This window comes from Equus asinus, chromosome 21, assembly GCF_041296235.1.
Source record: "Equus asinus isolate D_3611 breed Donkey chromosome 21, EquAss-T2T_v2, whole genome shotgun sequence".
In the NCBI taxonomy this organism is placed as follows: Eukaryota; Metazoa; Chordata; class Mammalia; order Perissodactyla; family Equidae; genus Equus; species Equus asinus.
The window spans coordinates 95298566-95325578 of NC_091810.1; the positions used below are offsets into that span (position 1 = coordinate 95298566).

Genomic DNA, 27013 nt, shown 5'->3' on the forward strand with positions numbered 1-27013 from the left:
AGGTCTGGCTGGTCCCTAGAGAGGCAGAGTCAGGGCTGGAAGAGTGGGCAGCGGTGCCTGGGTGGGGTGGGGCCAGGCAGCAGGCCTCCTGGGGTTGTGAGCCACTTGGAGATTTCCGCATACCGCGATGCGCCTTGTGCTCCCTCCCGGCGATCTTGACTCACGCGTGATGGGAGCAGCAGCAAGCTTGGGCTTTGGCATTAGGTGTCCTAGTTCTGCCGTTTCCATCTCTGTGCCTCTGGCCTCAGTTTTCTTATCTGTAAAATGAGAACAGCAACACCTACTTCAGAGCTGGTTGTTGAGACTGAGATGATGTTTGTGAAGCACATTACCCCTGCCGTGGTTGGAAATGTGCAACTGTTAATGTTGCTATTGCCGTGATTACGTGTTTTAGTTTATGCCGGGGTCAGAACTCAGATTCAGACCCCCTAGTTTGCTGTTTTTTTCTCTGACCTTTTTATGTGCGTGGCTCCCTGTCTCTCTCTGTCTCTGGTTCTTGTGTACCCAATTTGCCAGTATAGTTACAGGCCAGGGGGCGCATGCTGTGGATGGCTCAACACCTTCTGACTATCCACTATAAAGTACCAGTATGGAGAGCTGCCTGCTACTGCCCCTGAAGACCCCGCTCCTTTGTGTGTTTGGGATGGTGACATACTTTCCTTCAGTAGTTCTCAGAGGCGTGTCTCCCCTTCCTAGTGGATGTTCGAAGCCAGTGGCTGGAGATGTAATAGCCACGAAACTAAGTTGTGACAGAGGCATGTGGCACAGAAGTAAGTAGCACAGCACAAGGGAGCAGATGAGTCGGAGGCTGTAAGCGCCCAGGTGGAGGCAGAAGAACCCAGAGAACTCGGGGCTCACGCACGGCCGTGTGCGCCCTGGGGGAGGGTCCCCGTTACCTTCCCGGGTCCGTTTGACACACCTGTGTTGCTCTGCTTACTTACTCCATTTACCAAGAGTTGTGTTGTGGCAAGAGCTCCTTCAGCTCCTTGAGTGATCTGGGCCATGTTATTGAACGTCCCTCTGTCTTGGCGTCTTTCTCTGTAAAATGGGGATAGTAAAATAACCACCTGGTAGGTAGTGCAGAGTGCAGGAGAATTCCTGAAGCACATTTGCTGCAGTGGCTGATTGCACATTGAGTGAGCGCTCAGTGAATGTTAATTATCTTTGTTACTACCACCTGCAAATTTGCAAAGATATTTTTATTAGCGATTTTGAAAGTAATTAAGTACATACTAAGTTATTTTATATTTTAAATTTTCATTAGAAGCGACTAAAAAGATTTACATTTAAGATCTAGAACTTTCAATTTTTAAGCCATATAGAGAAAGACAAATACTGCATGATTTCACTCATATGTGGAAGATAACAAATACGAGGATAAAGAGAACAGATTAGTGGTTACCAGAGGGGAAGGGGGTTGGGGAGTTGGCGAAAGGGACAAAGGGGCACATATATATGGTGATGGATAAAAATCAGACTATTGGGGGTGAGTACGATGCAGTCTATACAGAAACTTATAAATAATAGTGTATACCCCAAATTATACTATGTTATAAACCATTATAATCCCAATAAAATTACTTAAAAAACAAACTTTTGGTTTTTAATTTTTATGTCTGCTTTGGTCAGTTATAAGTGCTAAGAGTTTGGTTTGGTAATGACTAAGCAATAAATACTGCAAAAAGGCTATTCTGGAAAACAGATTTTTGATCAGAATAGAAGCAGACGATTTCCTTTGGTCAGGGTTGGTCTCTTTTGGCCTCCAGAATGTTGTACGAGGTTGCACACAGAGCAGCGCACCTAATGAGTGCCTATTACAGTGACTTCTTCTTTTCTTGTGTTCAAAGAATTGCCTGAAGTCTTCCCGTCAAAACCCTGAGTTCTGATGCACCATTAAAGCTGGGGGGTGGGGGGGGGCAGGGCGGGCATCCTGTGGTTGGTAGCCCCTCTTTGAGCCTCCTGGGGGCAGGAGGAGCTGTCCGCACAGAGGGAGGGAGAACGGGGGGCAGACCTTGTCCCAGGGCTGGTCTGACTTCACTGGCCGTTCGGCACCTCTGACCTCCCACTCCTGCATCCTGGGGCAAGCCTCTCCCATCTGCCTTTGCTATTTACACATCTTTAGTTAGATATCTAAATACCAGGATTTGCCTGCGGAAAAATAGAAATAAAAACAAAACAACCCCCCAAATTCCCGTAGTTCCACTGCTGAAGACAGATTCTCCCGCCTGTGAACCACCTGTGTGGACCACTTTCTCCCTGTTGGGTCGTCCCGCTTTTCTCTGATTTGATCCATTATGTGCCTCTTTCACCTCTCAGAGGGAAACTGTCCGTTCCTGGGGCTGGGGTGGGGACTGCTTCCGCAGCACGCTTCACGGATGCCTGGGGCACTCATGTTTTTGTGCTTTAAGATGATTTCCTTGGGCTGTATTCTCGAGATTGAATTATCGGAGTAAATAATATGAACACTTTTAAGACTCTCGTTACAGAAGAGAAATTACATCCAAAAGGGAAATACCAATTTTTATTCCTACAGAGTAATCCATGAGAATCTGTTCATATCTGGTACCCAGAAGAGGGCCTGGCAGTCGTAGGTGCTAATACATGTTTACTGATGAATTAATAAGAAAATGAACGAATGAGGCTACTGCCTGTTTCATGGTACTCTCTTCAGTATGTTATCATCAAACTTTTTTTCCTTCGACTTGAAATTTTGCATTGTAGCCTTCCTATGTTTGCCATTTACCCAGCAGTCCTCTGCTCCTGTAATTCCTTGAACCACAACCACGTTTTCTACTTTTTATGCCTTTGTTTCCTATTGCTGCTGTAACGGTGTCAGAAATTCAGAGGCTTAAAGCGGCACACGTTTGCTCTCAACGGTTGTGGAGGTTGTGGTCTTCCTGGCCGTCATGGGGCCGCTGGGCTGTGTTCTCTCGGGAGGCTCTAGGCGAGAACCCGATTCCTTGCCTTTTCCAACTTCTGGAGTCACCTGCGTTCCTTATTGTGTCCCCTTGCTCCATTTCTAAAGCCAACAGCACAGCATCTTCAAGTCTCTCCCTGACCGTGAATTCTGCTTCCCTTGTCACATCTCTTTCTCTGACTCTTCCTGCCTCCCTCTTTCCCTTATAAGACCCCTGTGATTACTTTGGGCCCACCGAATCACCCAGGAGGATCCCCCTCAAGAGCCTTAACTTCATCACAACCGCAAAGTCCCTGCTGTCACTTAAGCTGACATAGTCAGAGGTCCTGGGGTCAGAATGTGGACGTCTTTCACGGGGGGCATTATTCTGCCTGCCTTATACTTTTTTGTTCTTTTGTTCATCTCTGTTTTGAAATTTAACTCATTCTTCAGGATTTTTCTTGAAAGCCACCTTCTAAAAGAAACATCTAATAATCCCCTTCAGTCTTCTCTCTCTGATCTTGTTAAATGTTGTTGACTTTCTGAGATCATTTTCATTTCCTTTTTTGTGCATCCAAATTATTTATATACATGTATGTCTGTCCTACTTAATTGCCATCTCGTTGAAGGCAGGGGTTGTATTTAGTTCATATCTTGAACTACTAACTTACCTCAGATTTTTGCCTGAAGTTATTCTGTGTTAAAATAATATTTATTTCACTTAATAAACAATTATTAGTTTTAAAAAAAAGGGAGCTTAATACTTTTAGAAGTTTGTTTATAGTATGAGAATGCATTTCAATGTACATATTTGAAATCATGATGTCCTGTTGACAGTTATTTGAATGAATTTGTTAGATGGCATCTGGCGGGCAAATGGAAGCCATCCTCTAATTCCTAAAGGTTGATTGACGTGGAGCCGTCGAGGCTACGGGGCATCCGTGTGCGGGAGCATGAGCCGTGGGTGTCTGTCTGTCTGCGCGCTGAACACGTGTGATGGGGTGTCCCCTGGAACTGGTGTTTAGAGTTAAATAAGCAGGATACCCTTCTTATTTTTGATAATTAGTAGAATCTAGAAAAGGCCTCTTGGTCAAACCACTGAAAATGTGAACCAACACTTCCTAGTAAATACAGTAGGGGGAACATTTGAATGGAAGGTTGTTTTGAATAATAATGCTAAAATTACAAAATTTTATTTTATAACATTTTTTCAATATTAAAGGACTAGTGAAATGCTTTTTGACCCAAATATATAAATGGGTAATTACTCATATTGCAAGACATAGCTGCTTTCAGGTTGGTATAATATGACCTGATTTTCCAGTGAGATTTTCTGAGACCTTAGTCATCAAACTTCCGTTGTAATATCTTACTGTCTCTTTTATAATAGGCACAGACCCTGCCTGTTCCTTCTCCCCACCGTGCCAGTGTCCTCAGGAAAGAGCCGCACCATGTGACAGGCTACTTGATCTTCAGAAAGGAGTGCACTTTGCACTGTGGGAATCTGACCAGTATTGGAAAATATGAACTGGTTGAAAATAGATTTTGAAATGTACAATTTTCTATGGGCATAATTAATATGAAGACAGGAAAATTTCTGTAATAAAATTTTCTATTTTAAAAACTCAGTCTTTCAGCAGCATTTTCCTCTGATTTCCTTAATTCATTTAATTCCTAATAATGACAATTTGAGACCACAGCTGCAGCGGGTGGCCCACAGGCCTGTCTGTCTTCAGGTTGAGATCTCAGGTGTCTGTAAGCTGAGGCAGACGGTGCTCCCACCTATGAGACATGTAGGTGCAGGTGCCTGGGCGTCATTACTTCCTCCTCCACACTGGCAGGATGTCTTATTGATTTATGATTAGCTGTCTTTTCTGCTTTTCCCTCTAGAAGGTGAACTTTTGAGAGCAGGGGCCAGGTCTTTTAAACTTTTGTTTCCTCAGTGCCCTGCATATCCTGGGTACTCAGTAAGAGCTTTCGGAAGTGAACTGACTCCTTCCTAGGATTTGTTCTCTAGCACGTTGCCCGAAACCAGTGGTCACATCTGGATGTGTTACAAAGAAGTCTGTCCTTTATCTGTTCTTTTCATTGCATCTCTAGGTCAAACAGAACCTATTACTTAAGTTGAGCGAGTCAACTGTTTATTCTTTTGTAGCATATTTTCATCTTATTTTGATGATGCAGAAGAAAATAAGAAAACCTTTTAAAGCGTGCACGTGACGTGTGTTACTAACTAGATTAACTTATTAAAAGCGGATGGCGGTATTTTTAGGGTAACTGCTTTTATTCCCTTTGCTGTTCTAAATCTAAGCATGTGGGGCCTCGCTGGGTTGACTTTTGTAATTTTACTTTTCTCTGGATTAGACTGAATCCAGGCAGGGATTCCTCCCAATTGGTTTTCTTTTTTAAATGTTATGTTCGTTCTTTATATGTTTTCATTGAATTATTTCTCTTGTTTTAAATTGAGAAACCCAGAGCTCCTTTTGAAAATAAGAAGAAAGTGTTAAAACTTTACCTACTCCCTGCTTGCTTCCTGCCGCTCACTGGGTGAATGTTTCCTGTGATGTGGCTGGTACCCATCTCTCTTGGTCATTAGGTCGCCCCCAACGATGAAGCCGTGGTGACGCTCCTGTGTGAGTGGGCCGTGAGCTGCAAGCGGTCGGGCAAGCACAGGGCAATGGCCGTGGCAAAGCTCTTGGAGAAGCGGCAAGCGGAAATCGAGGCAGAGGTGGGTTCCGTTCTCTTTCTGCTTATTGAGGGCCATCATCTAAAAAGACTGTTTGGGGAGGAGTCTGTTTACTCTCATTATGCTATTTTTTTTCTTTCTATTGAAGGAAAAAGGGAGAACGTATGAATTTACATACGCACTCCATGGCAGGGTCCCTCTAAGTTGATGAAGCCAATCATTTACATTCGGGACTAATTTAAAATTGTATCTTTCAAAATAAAACCTTTACCTTCCATTTAGGACAAAAAGATGTCCCTTTGCGAGGTTAAGACACACACATGTATATACGTTTTGTAGTGTATCCTTTGTATATATCCACGTGTGTGTGTGTATGTATCCACACATGTATATAATATACACCAACTTTGATGAATTTTAAAGCTACCTAATGTTTTAGTGGATCTGGAAATACTTTCTTGAGGTGGTTGTGACTATGAGATGATAGATCCCAAATCCTATTAGTTTTTGAGATTGTGTTCTGGCCCCAGAGAGAGCAATTAAAGCCTCAGAGTAGATTGTAAAGGAAAAAACAAAGCTAACTTCATAAAACGAGCTTTGGGGGGAAGATGTGCGAGTGGGCCAGCTTTTCTGCTGTGAGGCTGAGCAGGGCCGGCTCTGGAGAAGGGGTGTGTGTGTGTGCTCGTGTGTGTGTGTGTGTTTTCCACAGGGATCCAGGCCTCGTGCTCCCTCCTGGGCTGCCCCAGGGCCTCCTCGCTCCTCCCTCTTTCTCCACATCCTCCACCCCGCACCCAGAGCCGTCTTTGCAGCGTGGAAACAGACCCCGTTGTCTGCCCAGGACTCCTGGTGGCTCCTTGCCGTGGCCCACAGAGCCCCCGCCTGCCTTCCGCCTGGCTCGCCCCTTCTCCCCGATCACGTATAGCTCCGGCCACACTGGTCTTACTGTGCCTCCAGCATGCCGCACTCGCATTTATCTCGGGGCCTTTGCTCCTGCTGTTCCCTCTGGGCAGCACACTCTGCTCCCCAGTCTTTGCGTGGCCCGGTTCTTTCTCCCATTCCTGTTTCAGAAAGTGTCACTTTCTCTGTAGCTTCCCTAGCTCAGCATGTGCAACCTTCTTGGGGAGATCTCCCTTCACCACCTTATCTACAGATGATGGCCTCTGCCCCCCGCCCCAGCCCCTTTCTCCCGTCACTCCGGATTCCTTTCCTCTTTGGTTTATTGCTTAATGCCTGCCGACCCCCTCGAGACTGTGGGCTGACAGCAGGGACCTTGCCCACCCTGCTGTGTCGTGTCCTTGGCACGCAGCGTAGCGGGCGCCTAGGCAGTGTTTGTTGCGTGAGTGGGTGAGCGCTCAGCTGGCTCCTGTTACTGACCACACACCTGCTGCCCAGGAAGCTCTTCGAAACGGAACTGGAAGAATGTGTTCATAGACTCGTCTCTCCCCATGTTGGGAAAGCACTGTTCACCAGATCCGAAAGACTGGGGCCTGAGGAAAACCACATGGCCCATTTTACAGCGTGCAAATTGAGAAAAGTGGCTCATTGCTTTTTTTCTACATGTTTATGAATAGATAGACTATTCTACAGTGAATTGCAGTGATTAAACTTGTAACTAAAGTTGGATTTCTCAAATTTCATCACTCCTTCTGGATTGTTGTTATTGTGTCCCCCCCCCCCCCGGAGGGCCCTGGCATACACACACTCACACACACACTCACACACACTCTCACACACACACTCTCTCACACACACACACTCACACACACTCACACTCACACACTCACACGCACACTCACACTCACACACGCTCTCACACACTCACACACACTCACACACTCACTCACACAGACACACACTCACACTCTCACACACACACTCACATACACAAACACACTCTCACACACGCTCTCACACACACACTCACACACACTCACACTCACAGACACACTCACACACACACTCACACACACTCACACTCACACACACACTCACACACTTTGAGAAGAGCTTCACACATGGATTACTGTCTAATTTTAATAGGTGTAAATGTATCCATATCTAGAAATGTGTTTTCTCAGAGATGTTTAAGATAATTGATTTCTAGTAAACATCACCATTTTCAAAATTTGACCTTTGTGAAGAGAGGATGGATTGTAGAAATAATATCTTAAGGTAATAATTAATATCTTAAGATTAAAGAAGAGATAATGAAAATGGGAAGGGTCAAAGGAATATTATAAAGAATAGAAACTGAGGTTCAGACGGCTTCTGACCTGTTCCTTTTCTGGTAAGTTCTGTCTGTAAGGATGCAGAAGTTAAACAGTTTCTCTAGATGAGTTTCATAAACTGCGCGGTTCCGAGGTTCTGAGAGATCTTATTGTGAAGTGTGTTGAAGAGTGGAAGAATCGTACTAGAGGATGACGCCGGCTTCCTCGTTTGACCCCACGCATCCCCACACACCCTCGCAGATACACCTGCCTGAGTGCCCCCCACACAGGAGAGTCAGTCAGTCACATCTGCCCAAGTATTTCTCAGTTAAACACGAGCTTTTGAAAAATGAAGACAATCTCAAATTATTTTTAGCAGTTTTGCGTAGGGAGCTATTGTGCTAGGCTGTGCGTTCAACAGAGACTCATGCCATGCTGTGCAGTTTATAATTCACGCAAATAGTGTCTTTCATGGTGGTTCTTTGGAATCATTTGAATTTTTCTGGAGAACTTTGCCCCAAGTTTTAGAACTTATATTTTCGTACAATGCATGGCCCACAAATAAGTACAGAAATCTCCATTAATTTTGCATGTTTTATCTAAGAACTTAGCTGTTAATAAAAAACCAACAAATTCATGACCCACTGTGCCTGTACTGGTCCTCTGTGATTAACCGTGCTTGTTTGTTTTCAACCTTAGAGATGTGGTGAATCAGAGGTCTTAGATGAGAAGGAGTCCATTTCTTCAGCCTCTCTTGCTGGATCTAGTTTGCCTGTTTTCCAGAATGTTCTGCTAAGGTTTTTAGATACACAGGCTCCCTCATTGTGTAAGTAAAGCTCTTTACTTCTAGATCTTAAATAAGGGATAGATCCTTTTCTTGGGGCTGATTCTCCTTTTGTTTTTCTTATTTGCGTCTTATCAAAAGTTCTTGTCACTGAAACATAATGTATATTTTACTGAGCAAAATTTTGTAGCATGTTTTCGATGTAACTTTTGTGCAATTTTAAAATCAGGCACTCTTCAAAGACTTAAACATTTCCAGAATTGTATTAATTTAAAAAATAAGTCACCTCATTCCCTTATATTTCGTGGACTAATTTTCTCTTTCTAGATCTTTCTTACCAGAAGAGACAAGCTAAGATTCTGGGATGTTTCACTGTATATCGTGATTTGGAATTTTTTGAACCATTTTCTAAATTGCTGATTTTCTAACTTGTAATCTTAAAAGGGGGCAAGAAAATTAGATAAAAGAACTCTGTAACCAGGTCCTTGATACACGGAAATAATTTGTGAAGGTGGTTGGCTGCTTTCCTACACTCTGGTGGATGGTAGTGTCATCGCACGTTCTCTTCTGTCTTTTGTTCTCTTGTTGGTGGGGGTCATGGTTTTGGGAATAGACAGCCAGCAGTGGGCTCATGCTGTGGGCAGACACCTTACGGAAGTCATTGGTGTGAGCTGAGCAGGCTTGGTCTTATTATGAGGTCTTCATGTGACAAAGAGGGCCTTCGCATAGATAGTGATAGGACTACAGAAAAATGGCACAAAGGGAAAAGTGATAGAAAGGGGAGAAAAAGAAGGGAGGGGGCAGAAGGGAGACGTTTGTGGAGAAGAAACAGGTAAAGCAGCAAGAAGTTGGCCTGCTTCTGATCCTCTGAGAAGGGCCTCCTTGGGGCTGTGACGCTGCGGGAGAGGTTCTCTTAGTTCCTGGGTGGGAGAATGGTGACGGCGGGAGCCACGCTGCTGTTGGATTGGAGTGAGCAGTGGAGATGGAAGCCGCAAAGCCCAAGGATAGGAGATCCGGCCGGGAGAAGGGTATTGTCAGGGACGGCAGCTGGCAGATCTGACTTATCTCGGATCCTGGAGGTGAGACACGTCGCCGGTTGTGTCCCTCATCCCGTCCCCGCTCCTGTTCCCTCTTCGGGAAGAACGCCCTCCTCTTGTGCCTTTGCCTGCTCTGGATCCGTCCACTGCTGGACGGGGAAGGCTGTCTCTTGTGGAGAGGCCGCTGGTCATTGAGTTCGGTGTGGGTGAGATCGAACATTTGGGTTTAAGCTTCAGGGAGCTGAACTTACCGTTCCCACCTGTTTGTTTCTTGTTGGTGTCGTGGCTGTGCTGGTACCAGGGTCGGGGCTGGACAGGTGTATTTGAGTCTTAACATTTTTTAACCTTCTCTCAAAGGTACAGAGTTTTAGAGTGCAGTTATAGTATTAAAAGTCATAATGTGCGGCCAGCCCCAGTGGCCTAGTGGTTAAGTGTCCTCTGCTTTGGCAGCCTGGGTTTGGTTCCTGGGTACAGACCTGTATCACTCCTCTGTCAGTGGCCATGCTGTGGTGGTGGGTCACATAAAAAAAAAAAAAAAAGGATGATTGGCAACAGATGTTAGCTTAGGGCAAATCTTCCTCAGCAAAAAAAAAAAAAAAAAAAAGGTAAAAAAAGCCATAATGTGAGTTAAATAGACTGGTTATGAATTTAAAAAGACTGCACAGCTCCATCTTTGTGTCTCTTTATTCCATTTTCCCTTTTTCAGTAGATGCCACTCACTATTTTTTAAAATACTGTTTGAACTGTGGTTCTGTAGTCTCCTTTGAAGAAGTACAGACACATCCCCTACAAATACATGGGCACACTCAAGGTGTGAAAAGTCATGAGCTGTTTTAATAGTAAAACCAGAGGGAAGCAGGCTAGCCCTGCATTTATATTCTTACCTGAAGTTTTGTGTTTACCTTATTACTTAAATGGCTCTTGATTTGCCGGGGACCACTGTCTTTACGTTTGAAATTGTGCTTAGCGCACTGGATGCTATTTTTCAATTCCAGAGGGACGATCACAACCTGTGTGCCAGTCCTGCACAAACAGTGGTGCCTCACAGTAAATTTTCCAATGTGTCTTTTATTTTGAAAAAAAAAAAAAAAATTGTGAAAAGTATTGAAAACGTTAAGCCATGGTCATTGGTTGTTTTTCTCCTGGCTCAAAGGGACTGAATTCTTGGTGGAACTTGTTTCTTTGTAGCGGATCCGAACAGCGAGTATGAAAAGGTGGAGTTTGTGAACCTGGTGCTGCTCTTCTGCGAGTTCATCCGACACGATGTCTTCTCCCACGACGCCTACATGTGCACCCTCATATCGCGAGGAGACCTGTCAGTCACCGCGTCCACGCAGCCGCGGTCGCCAGCAGGGGACAACGTGGACGAACACTACCCAAAGGACCACGATGTGAAGATGGAGGTATGGCCCTGGGGGGGCGCCCCGCCCCCAAACGAAGCTCTCCTGCTTTCAGAGGATTATTCAATGGTGGAAGGGTGGTCGTTTTTAGTTGTGTCCTCTTGTCCCAACGCTTATTTATCTCTACTCCTCACTCACAAAAAAATTTGGACTATAATTTACATCTTCCAAAATTTTCTTTTGGATGCTTTAAAACTATTAATGAAAAGATTTGACAGGCCGTAATATTTTTCATTGGATTGGAATTATATGCCTCCAGTTTCACATATTTCTAATCTCCAGTTTTCCTTTAATGTTGTGCCTCAACATTGGACTTCTTTTGGCCCTAAAGTCCTGGCGGAGTTTTCATCCTAAGGAGCATCTTTTTCCCAATGTTTTGATTGTTAACTTGTATCTATCTTTTATACATCAGGGAAAATTCTGTTTTAGTCATGGCATATCATATTTTCATTTCAATTAATTAAAAATTTAATCTCCATTTCTCAGATGTTGTAGAATTGTTCTTTTCGACAAATTATTTTATGCTGTGAGCATGACTTTATATTGTTCTGCCAATTTCTGATATTTTGGGCATTATTCCAGATACTTAGGGAAATTTTCAAGGCAAAAAACGTGGAGTTGCTGATGGGGAATAGTAGAAAATGGTGAAAGATTGTGACAATTCCTTAAAAATAAAGCCTCATATTGGTTCTGTGAGAGTTTAAGCATATATGCTATTATGATATTTTTAAAACAGTGGCTAAGGATCCTTGTTACTTAAAAACCTGACGTTAGAATTGCACATGTGGATTCGTAGTTTGTACTCTCAAGATTTGGTAATCAAATGGTACGGGAATTTTTAAAAATTATTTCTTTAATGTAAATACTTTTGTTTCTCAATTTGTCTACAGTAGACATTATGGAGGATAAAAACTAAAGTTACTTTACCTATTTCTGCTTTTTCTATGTGTCTGCTTTTTCTTTTCTTTTCTTGGATATCCAGGCGGTGTCCTATACGTTAGATGTGCTCTTAGATTTTTCTCACTAAGGAAAGTGGGTGAGCATTTGACTGGGAATCGCCCAGAGAAGGAAGTTATGACCAGTTTGTTTTTAGTCAGGACATTTGTGTGCTCCTCCCTTAAAATATCGTGGAAGGAAAATCTTTCTCATCATGAGGACAAACAATGTGACTTTGCAGAGCAATGCATGCCTTAAAACTTCCTTGTGTTTTTTTGAGGGAAAAAAGACACTAGTGGGGAAAAAAGACGTAGAAAGGTTAAAAATATCACTGTCATGCTTTGGCTTCAGTTTCTTAATGAACTACTAAATTTACAGTGTGACTTTCTTTCCCTGGCAATTATCAGGAACAAACTATTATGGCGCATATGGGCATTGACTCAGGAACTACTAATATTTTTGATGAAGTAGACAAGAGTGACTTTAAAACTGACTTTGGTTCGGAATTTCCAGTAGGTTCAACCTTCGAATTCTTATCGACTATTTCACCCCTCCTCCCACCCTCCCCGCCTTGTCTCCATCCTGCTCCTTGCCCCCTGTTCTGGAATGACTTGTGTACTTGTGATGTAAACGTGGTCCTACCTTCCTCCTCCCTCGGGCATAACCATCTCGTGCAGTTGTCTCATTTCAGTTCATCCTCAGTTGGGGCTGTGTTGCCTCCTTTGTAAATTGTACCTCCCCTTCCCTCCTAGTTGACTGTGACCCTTTTGTTCGTTTTGAGATCATTCTCTCAGGAATCCGTCAGTGGTTTCGTCATGAATGTGTAAACAACAGCTTTCCTGGCTCGGGACTTGTTAGACATTTCTCCACTGTATCTCAGTGTCATTATCATGTGTTCTTCCTCATGGATCTCAAAGCATAACTCTTTATAGAAAAATACATTGGGGTACAGACGAAAACCTTCACGTCTGTTATCATTAGTTTTGCTAGTTAATTATTTCTGTGTGTCTGTTTTTGTAGGAAATCTAGCCTTATGAGGAAAACACTGACCTCTGAGTCTGGTTTTGTCTCTGGTCCCCGGGAAATGCAGCTGGGCACATTTCTTACGTGTGTGTGGTTGCCATGTTCTCATCTTCAAAATGGGAGATGATGTTGACACAGTCCTCCTATCTGAATATGAAGTTTGTGGCAATTAACGAAATTTCTTTATATATTTTGCTGAGTGGTTAAATAAGGAAAAGATGTTGTGTGAGTGTGTTGTGTGTTTGAAGTTCTGTTAGTATGTAGCACTATGTTCTATTTTTGCCCTTTCATTTACAATTTCCAACATTTGTTTTACATGACTTAGATTTTTTCTCCCATGCCTGGAGAGTCCTGTGAGAATGCCAGCCCTTCCTTGGGCAGAAGAATGTCACTTAATGGGGAGAAGTTGCTGAAGAGAGAAAAGCCCAGGGAGTTAATTTTTCCATCTAATTATGACCTCCTGCGACACCTGCAGTATGCAACGCATTTTCCCATACCTCTGGTAAGTCATTGCTTACATCAGTTGACGACCTGATTGTTTCGTTATAGCATCACCACCCATTGATTATTCAACTACTTGCCTGAGCAACACACGATAGCACGTGAGTTTTGGCATTTACTGCTTCTTTTGTTAGAGTTCTGATCATACAGCTTATGTACTGATGGAGTCCAAATTTGTGGTGTGATACCACAGCTGGCTAGACTTAGTGGAATTTCCTACATTAGTGTCCTTTTATCAAGATCGTTTGACTCACTGCAGATGATGTCGAAGTGTGTTTTCCTAGTTGAATTTGAAACTCGTTTACTGGGCAGCTTTTGTGTGCGCCATATTGTGGTAGGTACTTTTGGTGTTATACAGATGAGCAAGAATTTGGGGGCACAGGAAAGATGAATAAAACAGGAGGGAGACAAATGTCTATAAAATGACAAACACTGAAATAAGTGCAGTAATTGAGTAAAAATGCGATCACCCACGGGAGGGTGAAACGTTTGAGTAAATACTGGAGGAGCGAGAGCATCTGCCTGAGAAGCTGGTTAAGGCGTCATGGAAGAGGTTGTAAGTCAGATGGAACTGGATAGACACGGGAAATACTTGCCAGGAAATTTAGTGTTTGAATCATAGTGGGTGATGTACTTTATTCTCAAGGGAAACAAGATTAGTTTTTTGGTATTATGGTAATGAAAATTGGGCCCAAATCTGTAAATGTTCTTTATTCTTAGGTTCACTTTCTTTTTTCCTGGAGTTTTATTTTAAGTGTAATGTCAATGAGTCATTTTGTTCAGTGAAAAGTGTTATTGTTATTTTTAACAAAAATGTAAATGTGACTGTATCTTATGTTATTTCCTGGATATCTTTGAGGAGTTTTGATCTGCAAACTAAATATTTTCTTAAATTTGTTTATTTTTTTGGTTATTTTGGAACATCCTCTGAAATGACTTTCAAAATCACTATACCCATGCATTTTTTTCTCATTACAATTATGAACCCTTTGTTTCTTGGTGTTAATTTTTCTGTGTCCAGGGCTATGTCAAAAGTTTCTTGTTCATCACTGGCTGACTATATCAACATTTTTCTGCTGTCACCTGTAGGCATCCCTCATTTTCAATGTCATAGAATAATCTCACAGTTTATCTAGGGCAGCAGAAAGAGTGGCCTGGTGTTTTAGAGATGTGTCCTGAAGGATTCATGGATCAACTGTCATGATGTTGGGGATTTGTTTAAAATACTCAGAGTCAGAAAGCGAGGGCGGACACTGAAGTCTGCAGTTCACTTAACGGTGATGCGCCAATGTCAATTTCCCGGTTTTGACAAACGTATCATGGTTGCGTCAGGCGTTAACATTAGGGCAAACTGGGTAACAGGTGTGTGGGAACTCTCTGCGCTGTCTTTGTACCTTTTCTGTAAATCTTAAATTATTCCAAAATAAAAAATTTACTTAAAGAAAATTAAAAATGGAGAGAGGAAATGAAGCAAATATGGCAAAATGTTGAAACTGGCTGAGACTGGCTGAGGGGTCTCTGCCCCTCTGTTGGGTAAGCAGAGCTTTGCAGGCCTTGTTCCCTGTGTCCAGCTGTCAGAGCCGGGCACCACCCACACGTGGACTCTTTACTCTGTTAGGCCACACAGTCATTCTTAGCAGTTACGTTCTAAGCACCGTCCTTTCCTTAGCGGGAAGAACATGAATGGTCTCCAGTGACTGAGGCCCGTGATGAATTACGACATAATTCAATTATAATGCAGCCATCAAAGAACTGGTGGAAAATCGATGTTGTGGGATATAATTTTTTAGTAGCCTTCCATTACCAGTTGCCATAAACCCCCCTTTCTGTGAGTGTAATTTAGAATCAGCCATCAGTAAGGGGGAATACAAGTACACGCTAATATAATGTTGACATTGAGAATGCTGTAGAGAGCCTGGCTCTTTTCCTTGATAAACAGGGAAAATTTGGCCAACCTATCATGCGTGTGAGGAGAGTTTAAGAATATGATTAAAAAAAGAGTTTTGTTTTACTCTGTCTCTAAGATGTGGCCCTAGTGAGTGAAGGCCAAGGAGAGAGAACTAAAGGGGATTTGACCGAAAGATTCAGGAAGAAACTAGATTTACCTAGGCTCTTACATGAATGGTGTCTTGGTCTGCCCACCTGGAAAAACGTGTTCTCAGACTCCCAGCAAGCCCAGGTTCTCGCAGGTAGGCCTTCTACCAGCCCGCAACCTAGGAAAGTTGTTTATACCTGGTCTGCTCTGATCCGTGATGCTGATGGGGTTCCTGCCATCACCACTAAGCAGCTAGAAGTGGTGCGGCACTTACCATGTTATAAGTGTAGTAGGCACTTTCTTTTGTGCATTTTCTCCTATGTGAGTCCCTTGAAACTCAGAGAATATATTTGTGAAATGGTAGACAGGAGTTGTCTTGGATTCAACCTTCAGAAAAGAATGCTTCTCAAGGCAGAGCTCAGACTGAGTCTGGAATCAAACTTGTGAAGTTAGCATCCAGGAGTGCCATCTCTTAACCACCACAGCCTGTGCAAATGTGTTACCAGTCATTTTAATATGGGCTTTTACCATTGAAATGAAAAAAGCACAAACTCTCACATATGCTTCTCTAAACTTTGCAATCTCCTTTTCCCTAAAGACATCTTTAATACCAAGTAGTCAATCCTTCGCATTACGGGCGGTAGAGAGAATTCGATCAAAGGGTCATAACCCCGAGAGCTGGAGTCACCATCCTTAAATTGCTGGCCCTACATGGGGTCAGACTTCTCTTGAGGGTCTGAGTGGCACCAGTCAGCCCAGCACGTGTTGCATTCCCAGCCAAGCCTTGCTGTGTGGACTTGGCACATCTATTTTAAGGCCGTCTGACGGGTGCTATTTTTCCGGACCTTTGATGTGAGTTTCTAGCTCCAAAATGGTAGTTGGAGCAGTTCGTATAATTTACAACTACCCTTGAAAACGTTAGAGGGTCTATTTCTTATTACTACAAAATAAAAATAAGAAACCACTGGATTTGTCATTATTAACAGTAGGAAATCTTTATTTATAACCTTCAGTAGAATGTAAGTCTATACAGGGCATTAAAAACTACCCATGTATTTCCAAGCCTGTTTAGAGGTAAAAATTTTTAGCTATTTTGTTAGGAAACAGTTAGATGGTAAAAATTGGAGTATGTGGTAGAAGGTTACCATCTTTGAAGGGATGGAGTAAAAATAAATCAGTCACAGATGGTTTCACGTAAACATCGGCTGGCATTTTTTTTTTTTTTTTTTTAGTGATCTAAAGCGCTTTAAATTGTGTTGCTGAATGAAAGGCTTTCTGGCAACTTATACAGAGAGATGACTTTGCCTGTTTCTAGCAAGAAGTCACTTGCAGGCACTTAGATGAATGCCTCTGAGTCTATGTCGTAGAACTCATTTGGATTTCGGGGATGTTAGGTACAGGGTTGTGCATTGGTTTGGCAAGACTTGAGTTTTTTTGTACAGCTATTCGGGTCGAGGAGCATCAGCAACCACAGGACCGCTCCTGCGTGGCATGCATTTAGAAACAGGGTTTCTCAGTGAAGCGGGCCACGTTTGCGGGCTATCTGTGTGTTTACTGAAGCTCTTTGTTTCTCTCTCCTAGTAGTTTTGTACTTATTGTCCAGTAAGGCAAGAAGGGAGAGCATGAAAAATCCTGTATGTTATGCATCGTTTTCACAGCTTGATTTTCCTTTCTGAGCCTTGGTCTCCTTACGTGAAGTGAAAGTCTCAGCGACCTTTAAGCGGAAGGCTTTCGAGAGATGATAGTACAGGATGGGATCGAAGCACAGGTTCGACACGGCCAGTAGCAGCGTGGCCTCTTTGGCTTTGAAGAGTGCTATCCTGGTCGGGCAGTCCGATATGACCTCTGTCTGGCTGAGGGTGTATGGGATGCGGACAATGTGATAAGGAACAAAACAGATGATGTAGGCTGCAGTCACTAAAAGGATGCTGATGAGAGCTCTTTTCACGTTTGGATAGTCTTCATTGTCTTTGTGTCTGTAGAGTTTTCGGATTACCAGGCAGTTAGATATTAAAATGATGGCTGAGAAATTTAAAAATATGGCCACACATATGAAATTTGTCAACAGATGCCAATTTCTTCCAAACTCTTTCTTGAATTCCATGCAGCCCACGTTTGGCTTTTCCTCGATATCTTTGATGGGAATCACCATGTTGGGCACCATGATAAGAAGGACCATTAGCCACACGACGGTCGATATCATTTTGGCAAATCCAGGTTCTTGTATTCGATAAACCTTGTAGCTGTGTGTCAGCTGAAGACAGCGATCAATGCTGACAAAGGCCAAGAAGATAATTGATAAGTACATATTAATGTAGATGAGGCATGCTGTTACCTGGCAGTGGAATATCCTCAGCTTCCACGGTGCCACACCCAAGTCGACAACAATTTTCACTGGTAACGCCAGAGTGAGGAGGACGTCGGCTGTCAGCAGATTGACTAAGTATATGCTTATGCACCTGCGGTTTGTGTTCTTCTGGGTGAAAGCCCAGGCTGCGAAACAACTTCCAATAATTCCAACAAGGAAAACTAAATAAAAAAAATAAGTGAACGGCTCCAGATCTCTGTAAACTGGGCAGAAGGTAGAGCTGTTTGTCATCTTGAGGGAAAGTAAGGAGGATTCTGTCAAAAAAAAAAAAGAGATTATTTTCTTTAGAAACATTTGCACTCACAGTCTCACAAGCCCACAGTCACGGTCTTTCTAGTTCTTAGATAGAAGTTTATCGGTGAACTTGTGGGAACATCTTAGGTTATGAAGAAGCCTGGGTTTTCCATGGTCTGAGTTTGGAAAATCCCATGTAGCTTTGCTTTGAGAAGGGATATTTTTGCCATCACGGTTTTGTGTTCTCCTACCTCTTTTGTTACCAGTTGGGTCGGAAGTTAGTTTGCAGAGGAGATATAAGTGAACTGAAATTCTGAGAAACAGAGGAAACTAGGGTAAAAATGGTTTAGTTGTGGCTAAGCCTGAAGAGCTTTCAATGAGGCTGCCTGGCTTCCTTTTTTCATAGGTTGCCAGCACTCCTCCTGCTGGAGGAGACGAGGCTGAGGGGGCAGGTAAGGGGTGACAGAAAATTGCACTAAAAGTTAAAAGATGTTATTTAAAAACTAGTAGGCCCTTTACTGTGTAACCTACTGGAACATTTTCACGATCAGAATTTCGTTTCAGTTTTCTTTTGAGCACAAAGAGTTGGATTAGAATCTGGTCCTGAATTGATGCTTATGACTTCCTTCCCTGGCTCCCGTTTCATAGCACTGTGGTCCTATGATGTCCAGTGTGGAAGGCCGTGGCCACATCCGGCCTACTGAGCACTTGAAATGTGGCCAGTCCAAATTTACATGTGCTGTAAATGCAGAACACACACTGGGTTTTTAAAGATTTAATACAAAATATTATCCAAAAATAGCACAAGTAGTAAAATTGTGCTATTTTGTACAAATAGTATGACAGTTAGTGAAATATCTCATTAATATCTTTTATACTGAGCACTGGTTAAAATGATATTTTTGATATATTAAGTCAAATATATTAGTAAAATTACTTTCTCCTGTTTATTTTTGCTTTTTTAAAAGCAGCTACTAGAAGATTTTAAAGTAGTTTTGTGGTTTGCATTATGTTGCTATGGGACAGTGCTCATGTGGATGTTTCTGTTTCAGTGTTTTGAGAAATTTGACCAAGAATGTATTGTAAAGCCTTCTAGAACAAGAGTGTGTCATCACTGGCTACAAAATTCTCAAGGAGGAGCTCAGTTACATGAGTATCAAAACATCTCACTTTAACACTCGAGTGTGTGTTTTTCTTTTCTTTCATTGTGGGTTTTGAGGCTTTTAAGCCCAGAAGCGTAAGACATGCCCTTGGACACATTGTGACCGATGCCGACAGTGACAGAGTCTCGGCGAGCTCCCTGCAGATCTGGGACGCTGGTGGTTTCTCAGCGCAAGTGGAACCCATGGGCCCGGCTTTGCCCCTGGGCCCTGGTCCAGTCTCTGTCTCGGGGCCTCCGGTGCTGCTTTCTGCTGCAGCTTCGTGGTGTGCGCCCTCCTCATGCATACAAAATGCCTTTTTCTTTTTTTTTTTTATGAACAGAAGATGGTTTTTGTGTCTTAGCAGGAAAAATATTGCTCTACAACTTTTAAAAAATAGCAAATAGTAAGTATGGTGGCTGACTAAGAAGGCCAAGTAAGCCCATTCTCTGAAACCTCCTTTTACAACAAAAACAAGAACTTGCGAAGCCTTTCTAAATCTTTATTCTCCTAATTATTTGGTGACCTATTGTGTACATCTTAGGATGGAACAGGATGCAAGTGGATTGACAAGGCAGATGTGCCTTCAAGGGCACGTGTCCTTCCCTTCCCCTCCCTGAGACAGGACCATGGGGCCCATGAACCGTGTCATTCTGTACTAAACTCAGTGGGAACAATGAAGCACTTGCTTTGTGTCTGGCACTGTGCTAAGTACTTCACATGTACTTAACTTTCATCACTCCCACCATGTGGGTGTTATTACCCCTCTTTTACAGATGAGAAAACTGAGGCAGGACGAGGTTAAGTCACACCCAGGGTTATATAGCTGGTGTGTTACAGAGCCAGGATTCCAACATGGACCGCTCCAAAACTCTGTCTCAGTAATAGTAATAGTCATAATGATGATGGGGATGATGATAAGGATTATTATTATTATAGCAGCCAGCCTTTACTAAGAGCTTACAAAGTGGCAGGAACTATAGTCCCAGCAATTTTCACATAAAAGAACTGAAATAAAATATTCATTCTTGTTTTTTTCCCCTAAATACTAACAAAAGAAATTTAGGCTTCATGTATTTTGACATTCCATGTTGTAATATATATATTTAAAAACCAGACCCAGGTTCTATTCTTTAAACCTAGCTTACTTTCAGTGTTCCCGTGACCTGGTCCCTCCGTACTGTCCCCGCCATCTGAATCCCAGCACTTGCTTTAGATTGGTGTGGTCTCTGCTGTTCTGTGAGCTCTTCCTTCTGCTTTTGTACTTGTGGTTGTGACACAATTTGGGGATCATAGGACTTTAAGATGGAGGGAACCCTTATGGTAGCGTCTAGTCCAATCCCTCGGTCGGTTGAGGAGGCTGAGGTGTGGCCCTCGCGTGTCGCTCCAGCTTTCACAGCTTGTGAGAACAGGCTGGGCTCTGACCTTGTTGGCTGTGTTCTAGCCTTCCTGCCTTTATCCTTCCCGGGCCCGAGTCCTGCCCATTGTCAGTGTCTGGGGGAAGCTCTTAACCTCTGAAGTCCGCTCCAGGCTTTGCTGACTCCCTTATGACTCCAGTTTTTGATAGTAACCATTTATTTGTACCTGGGCATCCGGACATCCTTTTCTTTTCTGGGTCAAAAGCTATCGTTGGTATAAAGTGATCCTCATCTCCCACCTTTGCTCATTGGTTCCTTTCCAAGATGCTAGGATTCCGACTTAGGTTCTCGTAAATCAAATGTTACATAATAGTGGTAACATAATAGTGTGTTTCTTTAAGTGTTCCTGTTGCTCATACAATTATACAATAAAGCCTCATTTTATAGATGAATATAGAAGGATTAGAGATGAATTAATATTCTCTGTAACTAGAACTGACTGTATATACCACCTGTGTTAACTTATTCAACCATAATTACAGTGTAACTCTTCATTCCATCATACTCGCAGTTGCTTTTCATAAACCTCAGTCTAGATTGTAACAAAAAACCTCTTCATTAAAAATTTTTGGTTATGCCGATTAGATGTTGATTTATACTGTAATAACATTCTGTGTTCTCGACCACGAATTTCGAAACTAAGTGCTTGATAAATATTTTGTCAACCAATTATTAGCCTGTGGAAATTTGGGGTACCCAGAGGTGCTCCAGCAAAACCAAGGAAAGATTCAAGTGTCTGGTTTGTTTGGATAGAGTACTCATTGCTTAGAAGGTAAATAAACTCATTGGATTTTTTATGGAAGTCACAGTGGAATTTTCTTGAAAATACCTATTGTGATATTTGTAGAGGAAAGTCCTTTAAGACCTATCGTGCCCTGTCGTGAAGACTTACAACATGGCCTTTATCCATCTGGTTATAAAATTGAGTTACTGAATAGTTAGGCTCACCTGTAAGCAAGTATTTGGTCCCGTGTGAATTCAGCTGTCTTTTTGAGAGCATGGATGGGTCATCAGGGAGAAGAAACTTATAGTGCAGTTCACAGTGAGAATCTGTTTAGAGTTCAATAATTGGTGCTCTCTGACACAGTGTCCTTATTATGTGTTGGCATTTCCAACTTATATGGTTTAAACACTGAAAATCAGATTTCCTGTCCATGAAAGATATTTGAATATATTAAGTATTTAAAAAGACTTACCTGGAGATGTCTTCTCTGAGCCCCACCGGGCCTCACTTCAAGTCTTCAGAGAAGCCTGAGCTGTTCGACAAGCCACGGCAGTAGCAGCCCCATTGCAGGGCTGCCGGCTGTACTAAAAATTTCCTTTCCTTTTTGTGTGGTTTTAAAATGTTGCGTATTGACGTAGATGAAACTGTGGTTTGCAAATAGTTTAACTATATGGCAGTCACCTAAAGAAGTTCTACTCAGTTTTGTGTATACTTGCTTAAGCAATTCAAATTTGTCTATTCTTTTAGAGGAAAGATTTTTATTTGTCTGCTGTAGTACCTAGCTTTTTTTTTTTAAAGTACCCAAGATGTGTTTTTCATCATAATGATTTTGAAAAATATCAATTGTTGTGCCTTGAAAGGGGTTCTGAGTTAAAGATATTGGGTGTTTAAGCAAAGTTTCTTTAGTATACATCCTTGATACTCATCAGTCTTTGAAAGTTACAATTTAAAGAATTGTTACAATTTGGATCCTGCTAAGACAAATATTAGAAACCAAAAAAGATGTGATTTAACATAGTCTGGTAAAGTATGTGTTTTATTTATCTTCATTCTTTTTTGCTCGTTGTAGAAAAATTTGGAAATAGAAGAGAATTGTTATGCCGAGAGACAATTACTCAGCCTTTTCTCTGGTGCATGTGTTTTGAAATTTTTCTGCGTGTATCTACATCCACTTAAAAACGTTATTATGTTGTGCACACTGTTGCATAGTTTGTAGTTTTCTCATTGAAGAATATGTTGGATGTGTTTTTCTAGGTTGGGGGAGTAGACCTGCAATGGGCGTTTGTCAGACTGGCCTAAACAGCTCGGGGAATTGAGACAGGCACTTACTGACTAATAGAGTGTAGGTAAAGGGACCCTCCAGCCTGCGTTTAAATAGTTTGGGTAAATGTTCATCTGTCTGTGGGCGAGAAGGTGTTTACTGAGGGTCTGAATGGAGCCCAGCACGGTGAGCGACTACAGAAAGTCACTGTCTCGGCCACGTCATCAAGTAGCCATGTTGGGTTATCTTTCTTGAATAAAGATAGCTTTTATGAAAGAGACCATGGCCTTATGTTTCAAGCATCTTCTTGGGAGTTCTGGGTCTGCTGGGCCAAAGTTTGTTTGTTTGTGCAAAACCATCGCCTCGTCAGGTCAGTCTGGTTTCTTTTAGTGCTTCGTTGGCCTGGTGGGTTCTTTGCTTTCGTCTCTTTTTCTCCTAATAATTCTTAGTTTTCCAGATAACAAGAAAAAAGTCTGAAGAAACCTCTCCAGGATCTGAAATGAATCCCTTTTGCTATCACTTTTAAAAATAAAAATCTCTCAGAAGACTATGTGAGAAATGTCAAGTTACAATTTGGAAAAGTCTAAGGGAATTTAGAAAAAAAACAATGTAAGGATGCTGATGATGACAGTGACCATTCACTTCAGATAGTCTGGTGTTCTCCCAAATTTATATAATTATTATTATTATTTTTCAAAAGAAGACCTTTTACATGTATTCACTTATAAATTAGAGGAAGAAACACAAATCTTTCTCAAACTTGTTTGATTTTCAGTTAAGAACCAGTGTTAACTTTCACCATAACAGTGCTGGAAGCTGTCTTCTTTTTTATCTTTTTAAAATTTTTTTTATCCCAGGAAGATTAGCCCTGAGCTAACATCTACTGCCAATCCTCCTCTTTTTTTCTTTCTTTCTTTTTTTTTGGCTGAGGAAGACTGGCCTTGAGCTAACATCCGTGTCCATCTTCCTCTACTTTATATGTGGGACACCTACCACAGCATGGCTTGACAAGCAGTGTGTGGGTCTGCACCCAGGATCCGAACCAGCGAACCCTGGGCCACCGAAGCAGAACGTGCAAACGGGCTGGCCCCAGTGGTCTGTCTTCTAAGATCCGTGTGCCTCGTTGTTGGATAGGAGTCACTGAAAACCCACTTCAGAAAAGACACACTTACACTCAAGTAGGGAGCCCATGTGATCAGGGTTTACGTCATGGGGGATGGAGAGGGCCGGATGGAGAGGAGCTGATGCGCCGGAGTTGGCTGCCAGCTGAGTGGTGCGTGGTTTTAACACGGTGTGAAGGAAAACTGGAACAAAGGTTTTTGGTAAAGTTTCTTCCTCCTTTTTTTAGGCAGGCATATTTGTATGTTTACTTCCCTGTTCACTTTGGGAATATAGACAGAATTAAGAAGTACATTCGACCATTCTTAAAACTCCTCTAAGGCCACAGCTTTTGTGTGTGGGTTGCCAAGTATGAGAGCTGCTTGTCCTGGTCCTCAGCGTTCTCTTTCCTTTCTGGATTAGTGAGAAAGCAGCCTGGTAATAGTGAAACTTGAACCGTGTTCTTCCTTTTGAGAATGAGCTTGAGGCAGCCTGGCATTTTTTGGAAGTTGATTCACAGTGGAAATATGCTTTTTTTGGCTACTGGCCCTGTTTTTGTTTTTGTTTTTAACACGAGTTCCATTCGAATTTCCGTAAGTCGCTTCTTTCTGTGTGTTTCATTGAGGACAAAGGTTTGTCAGAGCGTGTGTTGTTAGCGTTCTAGGAAATTGCCTGTCACCACTAACCTGGTATTTCAGAAACGCAAGGGGAAGAGGTGAGACAAGGTTATTTTTCCCTCATCTTGGTGTCATCGCTGGACTTTTTATTTAAGAAATGATGTATTGGTTACTTTAATGGATATTTTGTATGTTTAAAATAAAAAGTGAAGCTGAATTGACACAGACAACCTTTTGCAGTCAACTGTTCTATCCACACAAATCATGCTTTTGATTTTATTGAGCACAAATACCAAAAACAGTATTTCACTATTAGTATCATTTTTAATGTTTAACATTCTTAAAATTTGCCTTTTAAACACAGCATGGTAGCCCTTCGGAACTAATGAGGAAGGGGAAAATGAATGTTGGGGTAAGCAGCCACTGCCTCAGCGAGACATGGGTCTGAGAATTTATTTTCTTTAAAGAAACCTGTGAGAGGTAGGAAATTCCTCTCTTTACAGATGGGGAAACTGAGGCATGGGGAATTATGGCCTTGCCCAGAGCTGCACAGTTAGATTCCATTTCCCAGCGCTTGATTATGCTTCTTACAGTGAAAGTGTGGGATGGAAACAGTAGTTATGAAGGAGGCCAGTGGATCAGTCCAGAACCGCCCCCATCCCCAGCCCCCTGCCCATTCAGTGTTTGCAGCCATTTGAATTTGAGAGCCAGTGGGCAGTGGAACACGGGACCACTGTTTCCACTCTTCCCCTGGAGTTTGCAGCTCCGGATGCTTGCAACTCAAAATAGTTCGCATCCTGAACCTTTTTGTGACCTTTGTCCTGGGCTGGGGGGCGCTGGCCTCTGTTTCTTTGTTAATGAATGCTGGTGATCAAAACATTCCTCCCGCAGCAGCGCAGCTCGCAGCTCCTATGGCTGCAGCTCAGCCTTCTCTCTGGAGCCACCGTGCCTTAGGTTTGGGTTTTGAAAGTCTTCGAAAGCACATGATCCTCTTTCCCACCTGGATTAATCCAAAGACTTTTTTTTCTGGACTCCGACTGAGATTGGTAGCTTCCATCTGAGTGACAGACGTGGTCAGACAGAGTAGTTTTAAAGTGAGGTGTAGACAGAGCTCCCATGAGGCTCCTGTTTCTACGTTACTTAAACTCTGCCTCAGTTTCCCTCTTTAGTGAATTAGAAAGTGAAAATTTGGAAGTGTTTTGAAGCAAAGGTGTTTCGCCCATTCTTGGGAGGTGGACCCACTTTTAGGACTGGCTGAGTGTGTTCCTGTCACTCCCCTTGCCCACCCTTTTGGGTTTCTGCCTCTTTATTTATTTATTTATTTTTAAAGATTTTATTTTTCCTTTTTCTCCCCAAGCCCCAGTACATAGTTGTATATTCTTCGTTGTGGGTCCTTCTAGTTGTGGCATGTGGGACACTGCCTCAGCATGGCCTGATGAGCAGTGCCATGTCCGCACCCAGGATTCGAACTGGCGAAACCCTGGGCCGCCAAAGTGGAGCGGCAGAACTTAACCACTCGGCCACGGGGCCAGCCCCTCTGCCTCTTTATTGACAGTACAGTGTTATGGGGTCAGCACGCAGTCCATTTTACCCTTCAGTTGTGAGGTGTGACTGTACTCTTTGATCCTTGGTTATAAAATAATTAATAAGGGGGAAATCCCTAAAAAAGAACATTTAAAGGTTATCTTGTTTCTCTTTAGTCACTGAAGTTCATTTTTCTCTTTTCCACTAGAGTGGTTATGGTCCATTTCTTATGAAGTTATGAGTAACACATTTTTAAAGCTTAGAACACATTTTATGACTTCTCTTGTTACTGTCCAGGAGAAGGTTCTTTGGAGAAATTCTCCCTTTCCCTTGCCATGTGAATCTTTGTCTTTTTGATCAGGTAGTTGAGAAAAATTCTAACAGGGAACACGTCTGGGCCGCAGGCTGCATCTTTAGCTCTCATCCTAGAGCTCGTTCTCGCTGCCTTTAGGAGGTTAGTGTGGAACGGTTGGTAAGGAATGTGCGGGGCTTGCCGTGGTGCGGTTTCCTGCTGGCTCTCAGAACCCTGGGAAGCCAGGACGCGCAGCCCTTCTGACTGAGGCGGGTGGGGACACGCTTCTGACACGTGAGCGAATGGTGGCTTTGAGGGTCTCAGCAGGTTCTGTGTGAGGAAAAGGCTGAAACCAAATCTTGGCTCAATCGGGTCAGTCTTGGATGCTCTCATCAGTGAGCAGTGGAGAGCTCAGGAAGTCGTGCGAAGAGAGGAGCTGTCAGTTCAGCAGCAGTGCCCGGCGACTCTGCGGGCGCTGGAGCCCATGGGTTTAGGGGAGAAGGTGGAAGACAAGTAACCAGGGAGGGGTGGTTGCGGTCACGTTAGGCGAGAGGCAGTGAGCAGATGGGCGGTTGGGAACACCAGAGGAGGAATTACAGCCCCGGGGTGGGGCGGGCCAGGGCGGGCTGAAGTCTGCGGGGAGCATCCGGTGTGCAGCTAGAAAGCTGCGTTTGGTTTATTGGGTCCCTGTGTTTTTGGTGCCCCCTCATCATTTGATGTAGCATAGCTTGCTTTTTGATTTATTCCTTTTCATTTTGTTATTAAATGTTCTTCAGTGGTGTATCAGTCATGACCAAGACATTCTGAATGTAACTTTGTAAACACTTACAGAG

At 42.8% G+C, this 27013-nt stretch overlaps 2 protein-coding genes across 14 annotated transcripts in view; one reads left to right on the top strand and one right to left on the bottom strand.

Annotated features, from left to right (window-relative positions):
- Positions 1-27013, top strand: part of MED12L (mediator complex subunit 12L) — a 312345-nt gene that overhangs the window by 85361 nt on the left and 199971 nt on the right. For 8 of the 11 annotated variants that reach the window (XM_070493672.1, XM_070493674.1, XM_070493670.1 and 5 more), the window contains 5 exons: positions 5493-5624; positions 8489-8615; positions 10799-11013; positions 12354-12458; positions 13295-13471. In XM_070493672.1, coding sequence (XP_070349773.1) covers positions 5493-5624; positions 8489-8615; positions 10799-11013; positions 12354-12458; positions 13295-13471 — 756 coding nt within the window. The remainder of the gene's footprint in view (positions 1-5492; positions 5625-8488; positions 8616-10798; positions 11014-12353; positions 12459-13294; positions 13472-27013) is intronic. The other 3 variants (XM_070493675.1, XM_070493676.1, XM_070493677.1) reach the window with 1 other exon arrangement.
- GPR171 (G protein-coupled receptor 171) overlaps positions 16475-27013 on the bottom strand; it is a 36431-nt gene continuing 25892 nt past the window's right edge. For 2 of the 3 annotated variants that reach the window (XM_070493681.1, XM_070493680.1), the window contains exon 2: positions 16475-18127. In XM_070493681.1, coding sequence (XP_070349782.1) covers positions 17145-18104 — 960 coding nt within the window. In that variant the 5' untranslated portion in view covers positions 18105-18127 and the 3' untranslated portion in view covers positions 16475-17144. Of the gene's footprint in view, positions 18128-21860; positions 24597-27013 lie in introns of those variants that run through there. The other variant, XM_014838571.3, reaches the window with a different exon arrangement.